Source organism: Pleurodeles waltl, chromosome 7 (genome assembly GCF_031143425.1).
Source record: "Pleurodeles waltl isolate 20211129_DDA chromosome 7, aPleWal1.hap1.20221129, whole genome shotgun sequence".
In the NCBI taxonomy this organism is placed as follows: Eukaryota; Metazoa; Chordata; class Amphibia; order Caudata; family Salamandridae; genus Pleurodeles; species Pleurodeles waltl.
In genome coordinates, this window is record NC_090446.1 from 1292847843 (window position 1) to 1292868975 (window position 21133).

At 44.5% G+C, this 21133-nt stretch overlaps 1 protein-coding gene across 6 annotated transcripts in view; it reads right to left on the reverse strand.

Moving 5' to 3' along the window:
* LOC138246189 (scavenger receptor cysteine-rich domain-containing group B protein-like) overlaps window positions 1-21133 on the reverse strand; it is a 390419-nt gene that overhangs the window by 235562 nt on the left and 133724 nt on the right. For all 6 annotated transcript variants that reach the window (XM_069200523.1, XM_069200520.1, XM_069200524.1 and 3 more), the window contains one exon: window positions 5457-5768. In XM_069200523.1, the coding sequence (XP_069056624.1) occupies window positions 5457-5768 (312 nt within the window). The remainder of the gene's footprint in view (window positions 1-5456; window positions 5769-21133) is intronic.

Sequence of the window (21133 nt, forward strand, 5' to 3'; positions counted from 1 at the left end):
GAGAGGAGTTCTGAAAGACTGGACCTGTTCTTTCTTGTCCTCAAGTCAAAGAATTGGACTTCAAGGTTCAGTGGGCTAACTGCGTGTGTTGCCACAGGAACAAAACAAGTTGAAATAACACTTTTTTTCTGAATGACCAGTCGGCTCGTTAAAGATGGACCTGCACTAGACCCTGCATAAGGTCTTTACTGAGCCAATTTCTAAGTCCTAAGAACCCCCCTGAATCCCAGATGCCATGGGTGAAGAGTTGAGGTAAAAGAGGCTCACAACTGCAAAGTTTTGGGACGTAGACATAGTCTGACATCCAGATGCCGTTGGATTGTGAAAAACCACCAGAGCTGATCTGAAACTGCACCAAAATCACTAAGCTGAAAAAACAGGTTGGTCAGGCTTGGAGTTTCTCCACCAGAGCTGATCTGGAAAGGCACCCAAATCACTGAGCTGAAAAAACAGGTTGGTCACGCTGGGAGTTTCTCCACAGAAACAGATCGGTTTCAGCAGGCCCTCGATGAGAAGGTATAGGACCTCTTGGACCTCTTGGCAGTCTGCTGCCTTGGCCCGCTAAGAGATTCTGACTTCGATTTTGCAGACTAAGTCCAATGGTAAAATTCTTAAACGGGCCATCCCGCGTGGTACATCCAATCTCGAAACCCATTGCTGCAGCCATAGACTGGCATTGGTGCTTAGCACATTTTAGTGCTATTTTTACTTAAAATTAAAAAAACTGACATGGTCATTTCATGAGATTCTTCCACATCAGGGTCTACCTTGTGCCAGTCATATTGTTGTGTAGCCATTTTAGTTATAGCTCCATGCACGTTAGTTTAATACACTAGGCCGCTGTGCATCTTGACCTAGATGTATTTTATTTAGCTTTGCATTGTTATTTTTACAATAACCAGTTTTACGGTCTTGTTTTAATTTCTTCTGTCTAACTGTTTTGCTTACCCAGTATTGTGTTCTCAAACAACACATTCTTGATCACTTTGTGCTTCAGTCAAGGCTACAGTTTGGTACATTGCCGGTGAACGTGGCAGAAGTTTAGTCTCCAACATTCGTAGAAAATACACATCTTTACGTAGGGACATTTTCTTAGAACATTAGCTGTGTTATTATGAAAACACTTCCTAGTCCCATTACACGTTAAGAGGGAGATTCCAGCCAGGGAACCATAACTGTATGCTGAATGCTTCACTGCAGATGCTAACGCAGACTACAGGCCTTTGCTCAGGTATGAGGGTTGAAGTCCTCCCGGGGGAACCTGAAAGGCAGGATCAGAGCTTAATATGCCATGCTCAAATTATGATTCAGATAGAAAGTAGTCCCTTGATTTTAGTGGCAATATGATAGCATTATTCTTATGCTTCACTCTCATCGTCACCATTTTAATATTGTTATGTTGTGTCGTTCTGGTTATTGCAGCTCACGCTTTGCTATCTAAAATGCAGTTGTTTTATTAAACCAGTCTTTAAAACTTATACTGCTTCCATTGTCATTTATATATGAGACCGAATTGTGAATGAGAGAACCGGATATGACCTGAGTGACCACAACTTCCCTGAGAAGTATGATATGTCATGCGCTCAGCTGCCCAATCATCTCTACCTTTCGGGAGGGATGAGGCACTGCTAGTTAGCCGGAGAAAAACCCGGATTTGGAGCGACAGGTGTCACCCACTGTGTGTCAGACTCAGTCTCCCACACTGTGAACGATCTTATTGCTCAAAATCCAGTAGTCTCATTAGAATAATGAGAGCCTATGCGACAATATGACTGAGGAACAATTCTTATTCTTCTGCTGAAAATATTCTAGGCCTAGAACTAGGTGGATTGTGCCCATGTGTTGTCTTCTGGGAACGACAAATCATACAAGGCTCTCAGAATTTGTAAAAAGTGATTCTATAAATGTGATAGTGACTACAGTATACAACTTTCTTTTTGTGACTTTATTCATTAGACACAAAGGCCCTCATTTTGACTTCGGCGGCCTTTTTGAAAGATCGCTGAAGCTGCTGCAGCCAACAGACCGCAAGTGCTGGCGGTCTGCTGACCGCCATGTTAGGAGCCATTGGAGGACTTCCGCCCATTGATGGGCAGAAGTCCGACTCCAAAGAGGCAGTTGCATCGCCAGCACCGCCACGCCAGAAAGACTCTGCCCGCCATATTACGAGCCGTAATACGGCTTTGCAGAGTCTTGCTGGCGTGGTGGTGCTGGCCATGCAAAACCACCAAGACCCATCCCCTCCAGGATGACCTCCTCAACGGAGAAGGTAAGTGATCGTCCTAAAGGGGTCAGGTGGGGAGTGTTGGGTACATGTGTATGGTGTGTGCGTGCATGTGTGTGAATGGGAGTGTATGATTGCGTGTTTGTGAGCAAGTGAGTGGGGGTGTCTGTGTGCAAGTTTGCGAATGAAGTGGGTGCATATGTGTGAGTGCGGCTGTGTAAATGGATGTGTACGGCTGGAGGGTTGTTGGAAATGGCCTTTCTACATGTTCACCCCCAAACTTTTTGCCTTCCTCCTTCTCTTTTTCTGACCTCATTTGTGCTGGCTTTAGGACTCTGTGCACTTGCAATCAGTGCTAAAGTGCGTATGCTCTCTCCTTAAATAATGGTGACATTGGCTCATGCCCAATTGGCTTATTTCATTTACTTGTAAGTCCCTAGTCAAGTGCACTACATGTGCCCAGGGCCTGTAAATTAAATACTACTAGTGGGCTGCAGCACTGGTTGTGCCACCCACATAAGTAGCCCCCTAACCATGTCTCAGGCCTGCCATTGCAGGGCCTGTGTGTGCAGTTTTCACTGCCACTTCGACTTGGCATTTAAAAGTATTTGCCAAGCCTTAAACTCCTCTTTTTCTACATATAAGTCACCCCTAAGGTAGGCCCTATTTAGCCCATAGGGCAGGGTGTTATGTAGATAAAAGGCAGGACATGAACATGAGAGAAAATATAGCAGAAAGTCAAACTGCTGAGAGGGAAGACTGAATAGACAGACTGAGAAAGCATAGAATAGATCGACATCAGCAAGAGATTTTAACAATGAAGCGATAGAGCCAAACCAGAGAGAAAAAGAATGTTCAAGAAATGTAGATACAGCCAAGTCGCAAACAGCACAACACTCTTTTGAGGCTAACTGTGTTGTTCCTAAGTCTCGTCTCTTGTATTATTTCCTTTATTGTGTGAAAATAGTGCTGCAAACTACACCATTTCTTCAAAACACTCTGCCCCAAGGAAGTCAGACTTGTTTCGTTCCCTTACCCATGTGATCTATGTTACACTTAGGTCCTCATTACAAGCCTGGAGGTCTTTAGACCCCCAGGGTTGCAGTGGCGGTCTAACCGCTGCCAGAGGGGTAGTCCGACCGCTTTGGCGGCGGGCTGACTGCCACATTATGACTGTGGCGGTTGCGCCACGGGTGGACCACCAGCATATCCAGTTTACACCCATAGGAGGGACTGGCAGTCCTAATCCTCCAGGGCGGCGCTGCAGGGAGCGCCGCCCTGGGATTACGACCCCCCTCTCTGCCAGCTTTTACATGACGGTAGCACCGCCATGTAAAGGTTAGTGGAGATGGGGTGCCAGCACTGCCCTTGCACTTGGCATGGGCAGTGCAGGGGCCCCTATAGCCAGCCCCCTCGTGCTGACTGTGAACAGCGCAACGGGTGCTGGTGCACCCTATGCACTGCAGCATTGCCACAGGCTCAATTATGAACCTGCGTCAATGTTGTAGGCTGTTCCCCGCTGGGCCAGCCGGCGAAAACCTTGTTTCCGTAATGGGGCCTGCAGGAAGTTTGGAGGACAGCCTTTTCCGTCCTCCAAACTCATAATGACCCCCTTAGTTATTTACACCCCACCACTTTCACAGTTCAACAGCCCCCACTGGTCAGGAGGAGCCCATTGGTTGAGACTGAGATCTTCGCACAAATTCTGTAAATCCTCATAGTCAATAGTAATCGATTTCAACATGGAGAAGAGTTTGAAGTTACCGGTAATAGATGTGCTGTGTAGTGACTCCAGGTGAGTGGCTAAGGGTGCAAGCCATCTCAAATTCTTTTGTACTGTAAAGTTAATGTGTCAAGTCTGTAATTTTTGTATCACTTTGATCTGTATTATGCTTAGCTTGTTATGTTTTTGTGTGTTAACTTTCCTACTAAAAAAAGCAGTCTTTCCAATGGTGTTGGTTTTGGTAAAGAATTTGGCAGATCCTGGAATATTTAGTTATAAATGTTCACTCCTATTCTTTTCTATCCTATTTGCATACTTAGTAAGCAATAATGACTTTTTTCCTACAAAGCAACAGATTTTATTTCCGTCTGCAAGTTGTCATTCAAGAGCAGGGGACCTGTTACATTTACTGATCATCCTTCACAAATGGGTTTCACGAAACTCGTAATAAATTGTAAGCCTTTGGTTGAAGTTCTTAGACTTTGCTTTTAGTTGGCGAAGTTGAAAGATTTTGTAGCTGTGTCCAACATGCCGAATGTATCTCGACTTTCAACATATCAACTCCCTCCTGACTATATTTGACGTTTTTGCTTTGTTCGATCTAACAGATTTTAGTTTAATATTCAAAACACCTGCCACAATTGTACCCAATATAAACCATTTGCAATAGCTGAATTGGAATTTGCACTATATGATCTATGTTTTGGCTCGAAATCGACCGGCACTTCCTGGCATCCCTTTAGAGTTACGTCTGAATGGGGCAGTCTAATCTTTTCCTCAAGAATAAATCATTTTCAGTTTAGATGTAGCTCTTAGAATACCTGTATGTGAAAATTTAAGGAATAAGATATAGATTTATAGATCGGTAACCTTACATTACGGGGATTTTGTTCAAGGGGTCCTGAGTGACATCAAACAGAGTGAGTTTTAGTAAGATCGATATGTGGTTGTGTTATTGGGTTCTGAGGGTAATGGCCATCTGATCACTCAAACTAGTGATGTTTTTTGGGATTATTTTAATGAAAAACTTGCAATTCTTGCATATGGATATAGCATAATGTAACCAGAACGTTTATAAAGCATGCGTTCACCCTGAAGGGTATCTTGGCGCTGCAGATGTTTACTGTTGTACAAATCAATGGTACCAACTGTATTGACCTTGGAAGGATGTCAGATCGACCTGAGCTGCTGATTTTTAAACCTGCGATTGCGAGCTCAAATACAGATCCCTGCACATGCATTAGACCACTGGTCCACCGTAGACAGGGAATATATGTTATATGTATGCTTTATCCAGTGATTATGATTACTTTATATGACTGTGTATGTAGTATTTTTGTTGTTATATCATGATTATTTTCTTTCACTCTTGTCTTTGTATTCTTTTTCAGTAGTTCATAAAATTCTGCATAAATTATGTAAACAGCTTTGGCATACGTTCTGTAGAAACTCCATCAATAAATAACCATAAATAAATGAACAGTATAGGTAATAATACGTTATAAATACCTGAACAAATAACCCCGGCATCTTCTCCATGGTGGCAGTTATGCTTCCCCAAAGAAGAAGCGGGACAGTGCATCAAGGAGGACTCGCTTCCCATGCAGTTCACCTCATCCAACCATATAGGACCCGTACCTTCTCCAAAGAAGGCACGACCAGGTGCAGACAGTGCAACACCACATCCTAGTTCTCGGCAAACCACCTGGGCGTTGGTCAGACGCCAATGATCATCACAAACAGTTCCCCAAGAGTTTTCATGGAAGATCTCCACACGTCCAGCACAGCGACCTGGCCCATTTACAAGGGTCAGACCCATACCTATTGTAGAGGAAAAGGAATAGATTAAGCTCTGGGTGAAATCCACTGCCATATGCTTATGCTGACAATTGAAACAGTGATAGTACCAGATACTATGCAACACAATTTACCACATTGGTCTATTATTAAAACACAAATCCAATTTGTTTAAACCCCGTGTTGGTAAGGCATCCCATTTTGATGCATACCCACGTTTACAAGTCTTTCTAATTCTGGGAATGTGCAAAAATCCATTGGTGGATCCATGGGAACGCCCATGCTTCACCAATGGGATGCCTTCCCAATGCAGAGAAATGCAAGGGAGCAATTTGCGCCACCTAGCATTACTCTGGATTTACTAAGCCAAGCAGAGCCACAAAAGAAGGCTTTGCTTCACTTAGCAAATGCCACTTAAGTTCTTGTGTTGTGTTGCATGATGCAAGGGCTACACAAGGGCTTTTTAAATCTGGCCATGAATATTTCCACCTTGTATGGAATCTTGGAATACATCTGAAAAGGATATGAAAAAGTCTAAAAAATAAATCTAAAAATAATACCTGCATGAATAAATTTGCTTTCCATTTTATATTTAAAACAGAAGTAAGATAACTATTTTTAAAAATTGGAATATTATCAGGCATTGACAAAGATCTTGATATCTGTAAAAAGCACATTCACATGCCCTCGAAAAGCTACAATTGCGACATGTGATTTGTTGGCTGCACTAATTTAAGCTGCTTCATGCAGTCCTTTGAGCAAGACACAAGTGCATTGTTGTAGCTGGCTGAAGTACCTTCAGCTACTACAAGAGGATCAATAGGTGTCAACCACTGTCCTCTAACTATCAGGATGCCAGAGAATTATGAACCGATCACATACTCTTGAGTGATTCATTTTGTTGAAAGTGGGAAGAAACCCTAGCAAGAAATTCTCAACTATGCTTTCATTATGAGCAGGTGGATCATAGGGCACAGATTTAAACGTATAAATGCCACAAACATGTCAAATTATCAATAATTCCAGATTGCAGATGTATATTATCTAATTTGCATGGAATTATTTTAGTTTACATAAATGAGAGTCAACATGTTAATGGTTATCCTGAGAACTTCTCTAGACAACAAACAAATATATCTGCCCCACACACCATATTACATCGCCCCATTGTTAGAACTGGGGTTTCTGGTTGTCAGAGTATGCACCCTCTACAAGCAGGAACCACTACTGTAGTTAGGATCAACATACTTAGAGATAATCTATGCTCACCCTCTGGTAACTTGGCACAAAATAGTAAGGCTTACCTAACGAGACAATGTGTAAAGTATTTGTGCAACACACACACAAAACAGAGTAACACAATCTCTATGTGAGGCCACTGGCGAATATTGTCAAGAGTTTTGGCCTTACCCTCTTTTCTTATGCGGATGATACCCAAATTGTGGGCTCCCTGTCATCTAAGAACCAGTCAATTGTGGCTGCACTTCACCTCTGTCTTCAGCGAGTGGCAGACTGAATGTCTACAAATTTTCTAAAAGTGAATGGGGACAGGACTCAAGTACTAGTAGTCGGTAAATTCCCTACATTATTGAGCCCACACCTCTGGCCGACATCCTTGGGCGCTCCTCCTCTTCCTGACTCACCGGTAAAGAGTCTGGGAGTGTGGTTAGATCAGGAGCTATCAATGAGGCAACAGATAACTAAGATGGCTGCCACTTGTTTTAGCATTTTGAAATGGCTGAAAAAAATTCTCTACTCTATTCCATTTACAGCTCAGCGTACCTTAGCCCAAGCCTCAGTTATTTCAAGGCTGTACTACGGAAATGTTCTCTATCTTGGAGTGGCAATAACCTTAGAGTACAGAAAGCTGTGGCACATCTCTTGCTTCACCCAGGACAGTTTACTAGCTCTGCCACCTTACTTAAATCATTAAAACATTAAGATCATGAAATCTTTAAAACATTAAAATCATTAAACCATTAGAACATTAAAATCATTAAATCATTAAAACATTGGTTGCCTGTGGACAAATGGGTGCATTTTAGAGCACTTTGCTTTATGTATAAATGTCTCCCCAATACTGCCCCCTCCCATTTGAGCTCTGAAGTCACCTAGTATGTGCCGCAGCGTACTCTTAGGTCAAGCTATCAGAACCTAGCTGTTGTCCCTAGATCCATAAGGGTCCGACAAGGTGGTTGTTCCTTCTGTGTTCTTGGACCAAAACTGTGGAACAACCTCCCCTCACATCTGAAAGACTGTAATTCCCTTCTAGAATTCCGTAAGCTATTGAAAATTCGGCTGTTCTCTTGACGGTATAGCCCTGGGAGAGCTGGTCATTGATTACCGTAAACTTGGCTAGTGCTGGGAAACCCGATGGGAAGCCATGCGCTTTATAAATTGCATAATCAATCGATCAACAATTAAACCACCACAGGAATACTCCACATAGCATTTGAAAAATAGATGTTATTTTTATAAGTGAAAGGAGGCCAACACAACAAACATCCAATAAGTAGAACCAGAGTTATGCATTTTTAAAAAATAAATCAAATGTTGAGCTTAAAAGTCACTAGCGCGTAGAGGTTACTTGAGGTTGTGCTAGACCGGGGTAAATCTAAAGATAAGGCCAACCGTCATTGAAGGCAGGCTGGCTATAAGACTCGCGCAAGTCCCTCTAAAAAGTACCTTGGATGGAGAAAGTGTCAACGTCGAGGCTCAATCCATGGAGAAGAGGAGGCGATGAGTCAGCGCTGATCTCATGGATGGAAACGAAGCGTCGTTTCTGATCTTCACAGTTTCTGAAGGCTTTGTCAATGAACCCCTGTGCAATGCAGGCAATGCATTGTCATTCAGCCACGCACTCAGGGATGCTTCGGTGTCGAGCAGCTCTGAAGATGTCCAATGCGTCAACATCAAGCCACGCCCCCAGGGAAGCTTCACGTCAAGCAGAGCTTGAAGAAGGGTGATGCATCATCATCAGTTTGAAAAGCACTGGTTCTGATCAGCTTAACAGAGTTGATATGTCGGTTCTTGTAGATCAGCACAGAAGAAATTTCCTTTCTAGGGCCCAGGACGGGATTGGCCCACTTGGTAGAGCAGGACTTACAGAATGCAGAGTCCTGGTTGAAGGAAGTCTTTGATGGACCTGAGACTTCAGAACAAGGGGCAAGCAAGCAAGCCCTTGGAGTCACTCTGTGTTCAAGTGAGATGTCCTTGTCCTCAGCAAGGCAGTGATAAGCAGGCAGCAGGGTAGTTCAGCAAAGTAGAAAGCAGTCTTTCCACGGCAGCAGTCCAGCAGAGTGGTAGTCCTTGTAGCACAGCAGTCCCTTCTCATGGCATAGCTCTTCACAGGTCCAGTAGTTTACTGTCTTGATAGGGTCAGAGGCCCGGTAGTTTTACCCAGTTGTGCCTTTGAAGTGGGGGTGACTTCAAAGCAGTTCCTCAAAGGGCACAGGTTCCCCCTTTCTTCTCAGCCCTGGCTCCAGACTATGAATAGGAGGTAATCATGCCTTTGTATGGGACACAGGACACTGCCTATTTAGGTGTAAGTGTCAGCTCCCCCTCTGTCTTCCTACCCAGGAATAGCTATCAGACTGCAGATGAATGTAGATGAGTTCTCTGTCGCACCCACCCTTCCATTGTTTGTGGCTGTCTGGAAGGAATTCTTAAAGTGTAGCTGTTATCCACCCCAGACGTGTATTGGAGACAGGCTACAAGGCACACACAGTAGTAAGAGCAGAGGAATGCCTACTTTCCAAAAGTAGCATTTCTAAAATAGTAATGACAAATCCAACTTTACCATTTCAGAGGGTTTATCATTACCATTCCAAAGATATGAAACACGATACAGCTACTCCTTTCTAATATAAAATTACAGCTTAGAAAAGTATTAAGAAAGTCCCAGTGCTAGCCTATGAGAGAAGTAGGCCTCACAGTTGTGAAAAACAAATTTAGCAGTTTGTCACTACTTGGACATGTAATAAAAGGAGAGCTTAGGGCTTGGCAAGGAGTTTTAAATGCCACATTGAAGTAGCAGTAAAACCGCACACATAGGCTCTGCAGTGGCTGGCTTGAGACATATTTACAGGGCTACTTAAGTGGGTGGCACAATCATTGCTGCAGGCCTACTACTAGCATTTCGTTTACAGGACCTGGGTATATGGTATACCACTATAAAAGGGACTTACAAGTACATTAAATATGCCAATTGTGTATACACCATGTTTCCATGGTTAGGGGAGAAGCACGTGCACTTTAGCATTGGTCAGCAGTGGTAAAGTGCTCAGAGTTCTAAGGCCAACTACAAAGAATGAGCAAAAATATGAGGTAAGCAGGCAAAACATCAAGAGAAGACCCCTCTAAGGCTGACAGCTCTAACACCAGTTAACAGCAGTGCTATAAGGCTAGCCCATAAAATGCAAGTAAAATATGTTTCCAACTGTCTCTAAATAGTTTGCAGCAAATGGTTTGCCACGAATCAAATTCACATTTAATAAGGAAAATATACGAACAAGATATTGTCATAGGGTAGGTGCCTGTGCATCTTCGGACATGCAAGGTACAACACAAAAAAAAATTGAGGTTCCTCGAGACATGCAATTTTCATTTGCTATTTGCACCAATTTACACATGTAAATTGCTTTTTCCAACGACTGACCAGTCGAAAGACAGCATTTGCATTAATCAATCAGGTCAGTTTTACACTCGCTAGTTGATAAAAAATGTTATCTAGAGGTCAGTCTGTTCAAGTAGTAGTCTGAAACAGTAATCTGACCCAAATGATTTCCAGTCCAGATATGAAAATTTAAATATGCATTCAAATTGTTTTTGAAATGGCCTCCCATTTACATACAAGATTTATATGTCGCTTTTTTGTATACATTATTTGAACTTTAGCTAGGCAAAGCATGCACAGACAATCCTTCGGGTCTTTCCAGCTCTTTATATACAGTGTTTAATTTGTAAAATAATATGTGACCGCAATAAAAGTTTTTTTCACAAATTAATACCTGGTGCTGACAAATGTCAAGATTGCCAAACACTAGAGCTCTCTGTTGGTTTAGTCAAAGTCTGATGAGGAGACGTAAGTGCCAGTCACCTAAAATGAAAGCCGATGGGCCCCACCTGCAGCCAGCGGCTCAAGTTAAGCACCATATATTAAAAGAGGCGCGAGCAAGGGGACAGGAGTGATCTATATAGTTTAAACAAGCACTAAAAACACTCAAAAGGTCTGGCTTTGATGTCCTTAAGTATGCAAACAGAAACATGAACGAGTGTACACAGACCCGGTTCTATAGTCTCCTGCAAACTACCTTGCTGGTTTTTACCATATATTAGCTGGTTTCAAGTGCTGTTTATAGCAAGTTCAATTAGTTTCCAATAGTGCTTGTGGGTAGAGTAGCATACTGGTCACAGGATGGTTCCAGTACACCCCAGTGCATCATGGTAAATGGAATTCAAGGCAACTCATAACTTTTTCTTTGTGGTTGCTCGAGTTTTAAAGTGCAGCCAGTGAACCTTAACACCAGTGTTTTGTACTTCTGAACCTTTCAGAAGGGCAATGAGTCCCTTAAGGGGATTATGACCAGTTATTTAGTATCTATAGATAAATGTCAAACAACTCCCAGGTGCAGACTCCTGGCTCCGGAAACCGCTCATCAGCTCCCCCAAGCGGCAGGAGCTTGTTTATACTTCGGTAAGGAGTAGAGCCACCAACTGGTCACAGGTGTGTCCCAGTCCACCCAATGAATCAGAGAAAATGCAGTACAAGCCAGTCCATAACTTTCACTTTTTCTTTCTTTTGGTTGCTTGAAAGTTGAATCACAGCCAGTGCTATTTAGCCCTTTCCATGTCTCACTGATTTCAATGTTATTTTCACAATTAAGTCTAAAGGTGCAATCTCTCATTGGACCAGACCCTTCCCTTTCATAACAACCTGTACTCTGGGGTACTTCATGAAAAGAGAAATGCTAAATTAAATCTCTGAAACAGCAGTCACTTCTCTTTTTAATATTTGAAGCCTTTAACCAGTGTTTGGGAGCAGTGGAGGCAGTCCCTGGCTTCCAAGCATATTAAATGTATTTTATTGATTCATCTTTTTGAATGTGAAGATAATTATGACCTTATTCCCCATGTCCGTGGTCAGGGTAGGGGTAGAGGGCTCAAATTACGACTCTGCTGTTGGTCAAGTTGGCAGGAATGAAGAGCAACAAATACCCACCTCATTCTTTGGCAAAGTACGGGTTGGAGACCAATGCTATGATTACTTACCAGTAATCTTCATTACTCATAGGGCCAGATGTACAAGTAGTTTCCACAAATCTACGAATCGGGTGGTTTCCAGCTGGAATTTTTTTTTTCTAATGTACAAATGCGATCGAGTAACTTGTTACCTAATCATATTTTGCATTTGCGATTCAGTATTTGGAAGGGGCACAATTAGGGAACACAGTCTCCAATTTAGGGAAAACGTGCTGCATTTAATAAAAAAAATAGATTGCTTTATTCAAAAGCAAACACAGACATGATGGTCAGCTGACCGCAGCAGGCCACCATACCTGTGATGGCTGCAATTGCTAATGAGCCACAAATTGTGACCTACCTCATTAATATGCATGAGGTTCATCTTTTTGCATCTCACTAGGAATCGGTAATGTAACTCTAAAGAGTTTCATACATTAAAAATAATGATTTCTCTGAATCGCAATTAGTAAATTGGCATTCCTAATGTTAGTACATCTGGCCCTTACTTCTTCTTGTCCTCATAAGGGTTTTTACTTCTGAAGTGCTTCCACCTCCAGAAAAGGAAAAATGAAGGAGAATTGTGAAAGAAATCTGCACCCACCCTCCTGGGTGCTATTAAAAGGCTAGCCTTCCCAGAATCGTCCTGTTAAATCCAAGCTATTTCAAAGTCCAAGAAGGGAAGTGTGAGGGATTGTAATGACTGTGATGAGTCCAAGTAGGGCTAAGTGTAATGATGATTACCGGTAAGTAATCGGAGTATTGACTTTACGCCCCTTGCCCTTGTCCCAGTCATTACTTTTGAAACAAACTAAAGAAAATGATGCCCTGCATATCTTGTGTATGGAAACACACACTGGAACTCAGCCTACCAAGCAGGTATGACCCTTGTGATTCTACCTTGAATGCGTTCTTGTTCACAGACCATTTAATCGTATTTAAATAATTGTAGGTTTTAAAAATCTTGTTAGACCTGTCTGCCTGTCTGACAGCAACTCTTTAGTACACTTCTGGACCTGTGAATACTCTGCCAGGAGGAAGGACTGCTGTGCTGCTACAAGGACTGCCCCTTTGCTGGCCTGCTGCTCTGGAAGAACTGCTGCCCTTCTGTGCTGACCTACTGCCCTCTTGCCTGGACCTGGAACTCCAACTTTAACCCAGGATCCAAGACTGACTCAAAGGGCTAGCCTGCTGGCCTCCTGATCGGATCCCCAGGGATATAACAGGCTCACCCACAGCACCTAGACCCGTCCTATGCATGTTCCTGACTCCTAAGTGGTACCTCTTAAGTCCTGGACCCTTGGTATGGCTCCAAAGCTCTTGAAATCAATGTTTTGGGCCCTTTGTGACCGTGAATGGGCCCGTTCGCACTGGAACTGTGCCGCTCACACCAAGTTCTAGTGTGAACCACTGCTAGCCTGTCTCTTCACACACCTGCATTGACTGCCTGCAGGGGACCAATGCAAAGCTTCAGCCTGCCCGTCCACGACACCCAGCCTGCTTTCCACACCACCACAACTCCCGCTGCTCTTTTTGCTCCTTGTGATCTCTGTCCAAGGTAAACAGAACTCCTAGCACAAAAGTTGAGAAAGCAAAACTTCAGCTGGACTAAGCTGGGGCCGTATCTGACCTGTGCTCCATCATGGTTGCTCTGAAATTTTGATTTTGACCCTGTGCAGCGTGATCAGAAATACTTGGTTGGCACTTTATGATTTTATGAGCTATTTTTCATTTTATGTTTTTCAAAATTCATTACTCCTGTTCTATTAATTGGATTTTGGTAGTTTTAGTGTAAAAACAATTGAATAAAATGTACTCTATTTTTCTAAATTGGTTTGGGACTTTTCTTGTGCTATGTTTTCACTTTATTGCTGTTTGTGTGTTGCATAACTACGTTACACACTGCCTCTAAGGTAAGCCTGACTTTGTTTTCTGTCAAGCTACCCAGGGTTAATTTAGTGAATTTTGAGGTTGTGGCTGTTGCTAGCCCAGTCAAATAACAACCCAGTATTTCACAAATCTCCTCACAGTAATTTTAGTCACTTTTCTCCCTCTTCCTGCTTGACCAAATTTCACAAACAGATGATCAGATTGCCTGAAAGTATCTGACCTGTGAAGAGTGCTCTTTTAACATCTGATGTATGTAAAGCATGTTCCTCCACAGAAGATAGTGAATGAAAGAAGTGAAGACTCACCTCTTGTGCAAAATGGAAAGAGAAATTAATTTTAGGAATAGAGGAAGGATCTAGTCTAAAGATTATGCCATCCTCAAACAAATCTCAAAAAGAGTTGACAACATAGTAATACCAGCAGAAGTTATTGCCACAAAGAATGAAAATGTATAGGAATTACATTTCAGATCTACTTCCTTTGGAGTATCAAATTGAGGTCCACGCAGATATTTCAGAACTGCAGGAAGAGTCCAAGAAGGGGAACAAGAACAAAGCAAAAGTTTTGTGATGGAAAAGCTTTTACAAATTCTATTCACTAATGAATCAATCTTCTTCAGAGGTTCTGAATATTCAGTGATTGCTTTTATAGCAAACCATTGTGATTTTAAAGTAGAATGAGACAGATTAAATTGAAAAACATCCCTCAGAAGTTGTAAGACTGAAGAAATCGAATAGGATTGTGCTTATAGATCATTCTAGACACTTACTTACTTATGCCAACTACCGTTTCTGGGGTACAGGCCAGCAACTAGGACTCTCCAGCCATCTCGGTCCTGGCCTTTTCTTTCAGTCTGACTCCAGATCTAACCCATCTCCTTGCAGTCATCCTCAAAGCCTGGGTGCCAGGTATTCGTCTTCTTTTCCTTTTCCCATGAGGGCTCCTAGTCCAGGCTTGCTTGGTGGTGTTTGATGAAGACTTGCCGAGTGTGTGACCTACTCAGCTCCAGCATCTTTTCAGGATTTCTTCATGAGCAGGGAGTTGGACAGCCTGCTGCCATAGGTTGTTATTGCTGATAGTGTTTCACCAGTGGATTTGGAAGGTATTCCTCAGATAGGTGTTGAGAAAGGTCAGGTGTTGATAAAGGTCAGTACTTTGTTGGTGGTGGTCACTGTTGTCCTCCAAGTTTCTGGTCCTACAGAAGGAACAATTTTATGTTAGTGTTAAAACGCCTGATTTTTTTTGCAGAGTTACATCCTTGGAGCTCCAGATCTTCTTGAACTGAATGAAGTCAGCCCTTGCTTTGCCGATTCTTGCCTTTACATCAGCGTCTGTGCAGCCCTGCCTGCCTACAACACTGCCCAAGTAGGTGAGGGCCTCAATCTCTTTCAGTGCATCACCTGCAAGAGTGCCTGCAGTTGTGCTGCCCATTTAAGCCTTCAGGATCTTGGTTTTTAACCTCTGTATGTTGAGGCTAAGTTGTGCTAATATGGCTGCAACATTGTTGGTCTTGTCTTCCATCTGCAGATGGGTATGGGAGACTAGGACCAGGTCAGCTGCAAAGTCCAGGTGGTCGAGCTGCATCCGAGGTGTCCCCTGGACCCCATTTCTTCTCCTTGCTGTGAATGTCTTTATGATCCAGGCTATGGCCAGCAGGAAGAGAAAATGTGAGAGCAGGCAAACTTGGTGGACTCTGGTCCTCACTTGGAAGGCTTCTGTGAGTTGGCCTCCAATGACTATCTTACAAGTCATTCCCTACTATAAGTTCCTGATGATTCTTGCAAGTTTAACTGGAACACAGCAGTGGTGGAGGAATTTCCAAAGCGTCTCCCTGCCCACACTGTTGAATACCTTCAAGGAACACCATTTGCCAAATGTCCCCGAATGTTTAGTATAGCTTTCAAAGTAGAAGGTCTTCTAGAATTCTGCATTGTGTGCATTAAACTAGATGGAAGACCCTAACAGATTTAACCTTTTAACCTCCAAACTGAGAGAACCAGTTTTCTAGGAGGAGGTAGAGGAAATGTATTGAGAGGAGATGGGGAGAGGAATTACCCAAGGAGGGTATATTGTTTGATTCTTCAAAATGAGGACATGGACAATAAGGTGCCACGAGAACGCTTCCCCCTTCTCTTGTTGACTCTTTGATAGGACCCTCTATAGCAACAGAAAAGAATGGAAAGCTTATAGTAACTTCCTTGGCCATTCTGTCAAAAGTTTACCAGGTAAGCATTTGCCCTTCTCCCAGAATCCTGAGCAAAACCTGTATATCATTGCATTGTCCTTTGAGGCAAAGTGGGTGAGGTACAGAGTCCCAAGTCTCCTGCATATCTTCATGAAGATTACTCAGGATAATGATAGATTAATTGGTGATGGGAAGTTTCTGCTCAGATGGTCTGCTTCTGTGTTGTCTTTGCTCCTGATTTGCATCTCAGAGAGACAACAGTCTACCCATACCTCTACCCATAGTCTGATGAATGGCATTTCATTGTTGGTCATTTTCATAGTAGGCAGGAATGCTGAGTTTTAGATCCTGACTATTGCTGATCCTGAATGTTGCCAGTTGATTGTGGGATTGGGGTCTGGTACCCCCATGGTGGTTTTAATATGCTATGGAGACTGTGTTGTCTGTTGTAATCCAGGCAGCTCTCTGAGAGTTTCCTTTTTGGGCAGAGCACACAGCAACTAATCATCCAGGTAGGCATGTACTGGAATTCCCAGTATACAGTGATTTGCTACTACTGCAACCATCATCTTCATGAAGACTTTCAGCGCTGATTTGACCCTAAACGGGAGAAACGTGTCTTGCCAATGCTGTCTCCACTCGGGAAATCTCAGGAGCTTCAAGTTTTCTTCTCAATCAAAATGTGTGTGTTTATACATCCATGAGGTCCAGCGTAATCATGAATTGTTTTAACAGGATTAAGGGAATAATTCTTTGTAGTGTCTGCATTCTGAACTAGATATCTGCCATTAAATAATTCCGTCCCTTTCGGAGTACCACAAGACAAATAACAACTCCTGTGTCTTCTTCAGTAAAAAAGACTATAGTATAAAAATTCCTGTCTTCTTCAGTAAAAAAAGACTATAGTATAAAAACCCAGACCTCTCTCCTGTAAGGGTGATGGACAAATTGTACCCATTCCAATTAGAGATACTATTCCTTCTATGAGCACCTTTCTCCTGAGGTAATTCATAGGAACAGGAGTACAAAGGGTACCAGATGAATCTAGAATTTTATGGAAGTCTATCTGATAAACTTACTTCACTTAATTGAGAACACCCAACCTTTAACTGTTGGTCGTTTTCATTATAGTCATGATGAGTTTTAGATCTCAAATATTGCTATTGTTTCATGAAGGACTCAAAGGTAAATGGTGTTTCTGGGAATGTAGGAAACTGCTCATATCCATGCTTCCTGGATGGTTGCCTGAAAGATTTCCATCTAGACAACCTTGACGTCTTTGGCATTTCTTTCCTAAAGGATGACACATTTTTAAATTCCTTAAATAAACAATTAAATGTATCCTCCAACTCTGCTCTAAATAATATTGAATGCTTCAAAGAGCATTTTCAAAGCTGTTGATCTTTGGGCTCCATCTATACGCCAGTCCTCTAAGTAGAGATTGCACCTTGACGTAATTTAAGCCCCACCAGCTGGAGGTGTTGAGCTCACCATGTCAAAATAAATGTGAGTTAATAGTTCCACTTAACCTCCATAACCTCTAAAAGATCTCAGTATTCCAAGGACCACTGTGTGACTTTGAATCTTAAAGTCTAAAATTATTAATTATACTGTATGAGCACCAAACACTCTACCTCTCATTTCAACATGTTAACCTTCAAAGATTTATTGTGAGAACACTCAACACATTTGTTGGCTGTTTTTATCAAAATGTTCTCCTGCTCCATGGAAGACTTTCTTTTCAGGCTGGCCATTGCCTCGTCTACATGGATAATAGCACACAATATTGGCTCCTTCTCAGATACAGTTTTGACACAAATCTAGGAAGGGAAATTGTTTACGGGTATTTCCATTTCTGTTTAATAATCTCTAAAACAAATTGATGGATAGGAAGTCCTGAATTTAGAAGTTTTTGAAATTGTTGTAATACTTAGGCCCTCATTATGAACATGGCGGTCCGTTCCGCACCTCCAGAGGTGGCGGTAGAAACCGCCAACAGAGGAGCGGTCCGGACCGCCAAATAATGAACCAAACGAAACTCACGCATCCCGCGCATCACCCACCGCCAGGAAAGGAGTCCCGTTGACGACGGCAGAGACCACACACAGGCCGTCGGAAAGGCCCAACCCACCCATCAAATTATGAACCACCATTCCGCCGCCAGTTCCGGGGTGGGAACCACCGCCACAAAAAGCCAGGCGGAAAAGAAACAAATAGAAGGAAACACTCCCTGGAGGTCAACAAAACGTGCAGCGGCAGCCATGGACAGAGAGCTGCAGATCATGCTAGCCTTGCTCCTTGTCATATATCTACACGACCGAGACTGCCGACGAAGACGGCGACGGTAAGTACCGTAACCTACAAAACAAGGGAGGAAAGGGCAAAGTTACATACCCACCCACTCCGCCCACCCCACAAAGCCCCCCCAACCCTTCCTAGCAGCAAGAGTCAGACACCCCACACCAAGAGGGACGTACCCGACGGAAGGCCACTGCATCTTGGTCATAGGACATACAATAGCACCACAGCCATAAATTATTTAAACAAACACCAGGGTGGAACTGTGTGCAGCCCAAACACAGGCCACACAGAAACTTTATTCAGTAGCTCAGTGAGCTAAATGATGCTAACAGGGCCAATGGCCAGTCCATAAACAGTCAATTGTCCTTGGCCACAACTGACCACACCTGACTCCCACAAGTGCTGGGTACTCCACTCAACAGGGCACCATAGGGGGATCCAGGCACCTAATGGAATGGGGGAAGGGGGGTGGGGGGGATTTACGACGGGGGTGGGACTTAAACTTGCGTGAGGAGGTTGGAGGGGGGGAGGCTTCTCCTTTGAAGGGGTGGGGGCTGTTTAACTCGGGCAGAGCAGGATGCCATAGGCTCTGAGCGGGCCTCCTTCTTAACTGAAGAAGGGGCACGGGAATGGGAAGGCTGGACCGGGGTGGGCTGCGATGTGGAAGGAGCGGAAAGGGCAAGGAGGTGGGCACGTTTCAGGACAAGACGGGGTGGGCCAGTGGGTTCTAACAGGTCTACACAGAAGAGGAAAAGTTTTTGGGGAGCAATTGGGGTAGGCGTGGATGAGGGCGTGGGAGTGGAGGCAGAGGGAGTTGATGTATGGGGTGTAGGTGTGGGTGAAGTGGGTGCTGGTGACTGCTCAGTATGCTGTGGTGTGGTGGATGTCTGATGGGTGGGTTTCTTGGTGCTTTTGAGTGTTTTGGGAGGTGGGGTGGACACAGTGGGAGAAGACAGACAGCTACTGTGGATGTATGTTGGGTGGGTGTCTGCAAGTCGGGTAAGTGTGCTGCATGTGTCAACTACAGTGGAGGTGGTGAGTGCAGGTGTGGTGTATGGGGTGCATGTATGGCTGTCTGCTATTTTGGTGAGTGCAGGAAGAGGAGCAGTAACAGTGAGTGAAGGTGCAGTGCATGAGGGTGTGCATGTAGAGGGGACAGACAGGGATGCAGAAGAGGCGGACACACTGGGGGAAGTGGACGTTGCTGTGTGTGCAGTAGTCTGTTTGCTGTGTGAATGCTTGTGGTGGGATGTGTGGTGCTTGTGTTTGAAAGTGTTTCTTGTTTGTTGATGTGCTTGACTGCGTGTCTGAATGTGTGCCTTGGACGGGTGAAGGGAGTGGGGTGCTAGAAGGGGTAGAGGAGGCTGGAGGGGGGGCGGAATGGCCAAGGAAACTGGCTGCTGTCCAAGAGGAGGCCAGAGCCTGAAAAGATCTCTGTAGGGCAGACACAGCACCGTGAATGCCATCCGGATGGGCATTAGTCTGCTGCACCTCTGATGCTAGCCCCTGGATGGCATTGACGATGGTTGTCTGCCCTACAAAGATGGTTCTCAGGAGGTCAATAGCCTCCTCTGTGAGGGCAGCAGGGCTGACTTGGGCAGGGGAGGAGGTGCCTGGGGCGAAGGAGACGCCCACCTTTCTGGGTGGGCGGGCACGGGCAACTCAGTGGGAAGCAGAAGGGCTGATTGTATGGGTGGTGGCGGAAGATCTCACGGTTGTGATTTGTCCACTAGTGTCTGCCGCCGCAGGAGGACCCCCATTGGTGGAGGTTTCAGAGTCACTACCCCCTGTGGTAGTAGCCTCCCCAGTGGAAGTCCCCTCACCCTCCCACCCACTGGTCCCCTGGGCGTCAGTTGTCTCTGCCTCAGAGGATCCGTGGGCCGCTGTCCCCCCACTAGCCGGTGCCTCAGCTCCCTCGCCTCATGTTGATGCTGTACCAGACACACAAAAAAGAACAGGCATGCGGAGACAAAACAGGAGAGACACTTGTAAGTAGCTGAATGCTGATACACAATGGCCAGACATACACCCAACAGGCAGCACCGTGCACTAGGCCCATGACCATGGCCCTGACTACTGTGCAGTATACTAACCCACACCCATATCCTGTCATTGCATTGAAGCTGAGGTAGGTGAAACCTGACAGGGACACCCCTACACCCTTTGGGGAGCAAACAGTAGCTGGACAACAGTCAAAAACCCTGCTCTAAGCACCATGAGCCCTCTTGCACACACACTCATCCTTCCAGGCTGAAGTATGGGCTGTGAGTACTCACCCCCTTGTGACTGCTGTGCAGCCTTCAAGCGCCCATCCACGTCTGGGTACGCCACCGCCAGGATTCTTCACATGAGGGGGTCAGTGCCCGACAGGCACCCCTACCACGTTGGGAGGACTTGCCCAGGTAGGCCTCACTGATCTTCCGCGCCCATCGCCCCAGGTCCTCCCACCTCTTACGACAGTGGGTGCTCCGTCCGTTGTAGACCCCCAGGGTCCGTACCTCCTTGGCGATGGCATGCCAATGTGCCCTCTTCTGGTGGGCGCTGACCTAGTAGGGAGACACAGAGAAGAAACACAGAGGTCAGGCACCTGCACGATGGCAATAGCTGGCTGACTGTTAGACATAGGACAGACAGTACTCCCAGACATGCAGGACAGTGGCACACAGCATTCCATGCGTCCAAGCCCCATCCTGGCTCACAGGAGTGTACATCTGAGCAATCCACTCCATCCATTACACACACAGTGCCCCCCAAACCCGGACTCACCTGTACC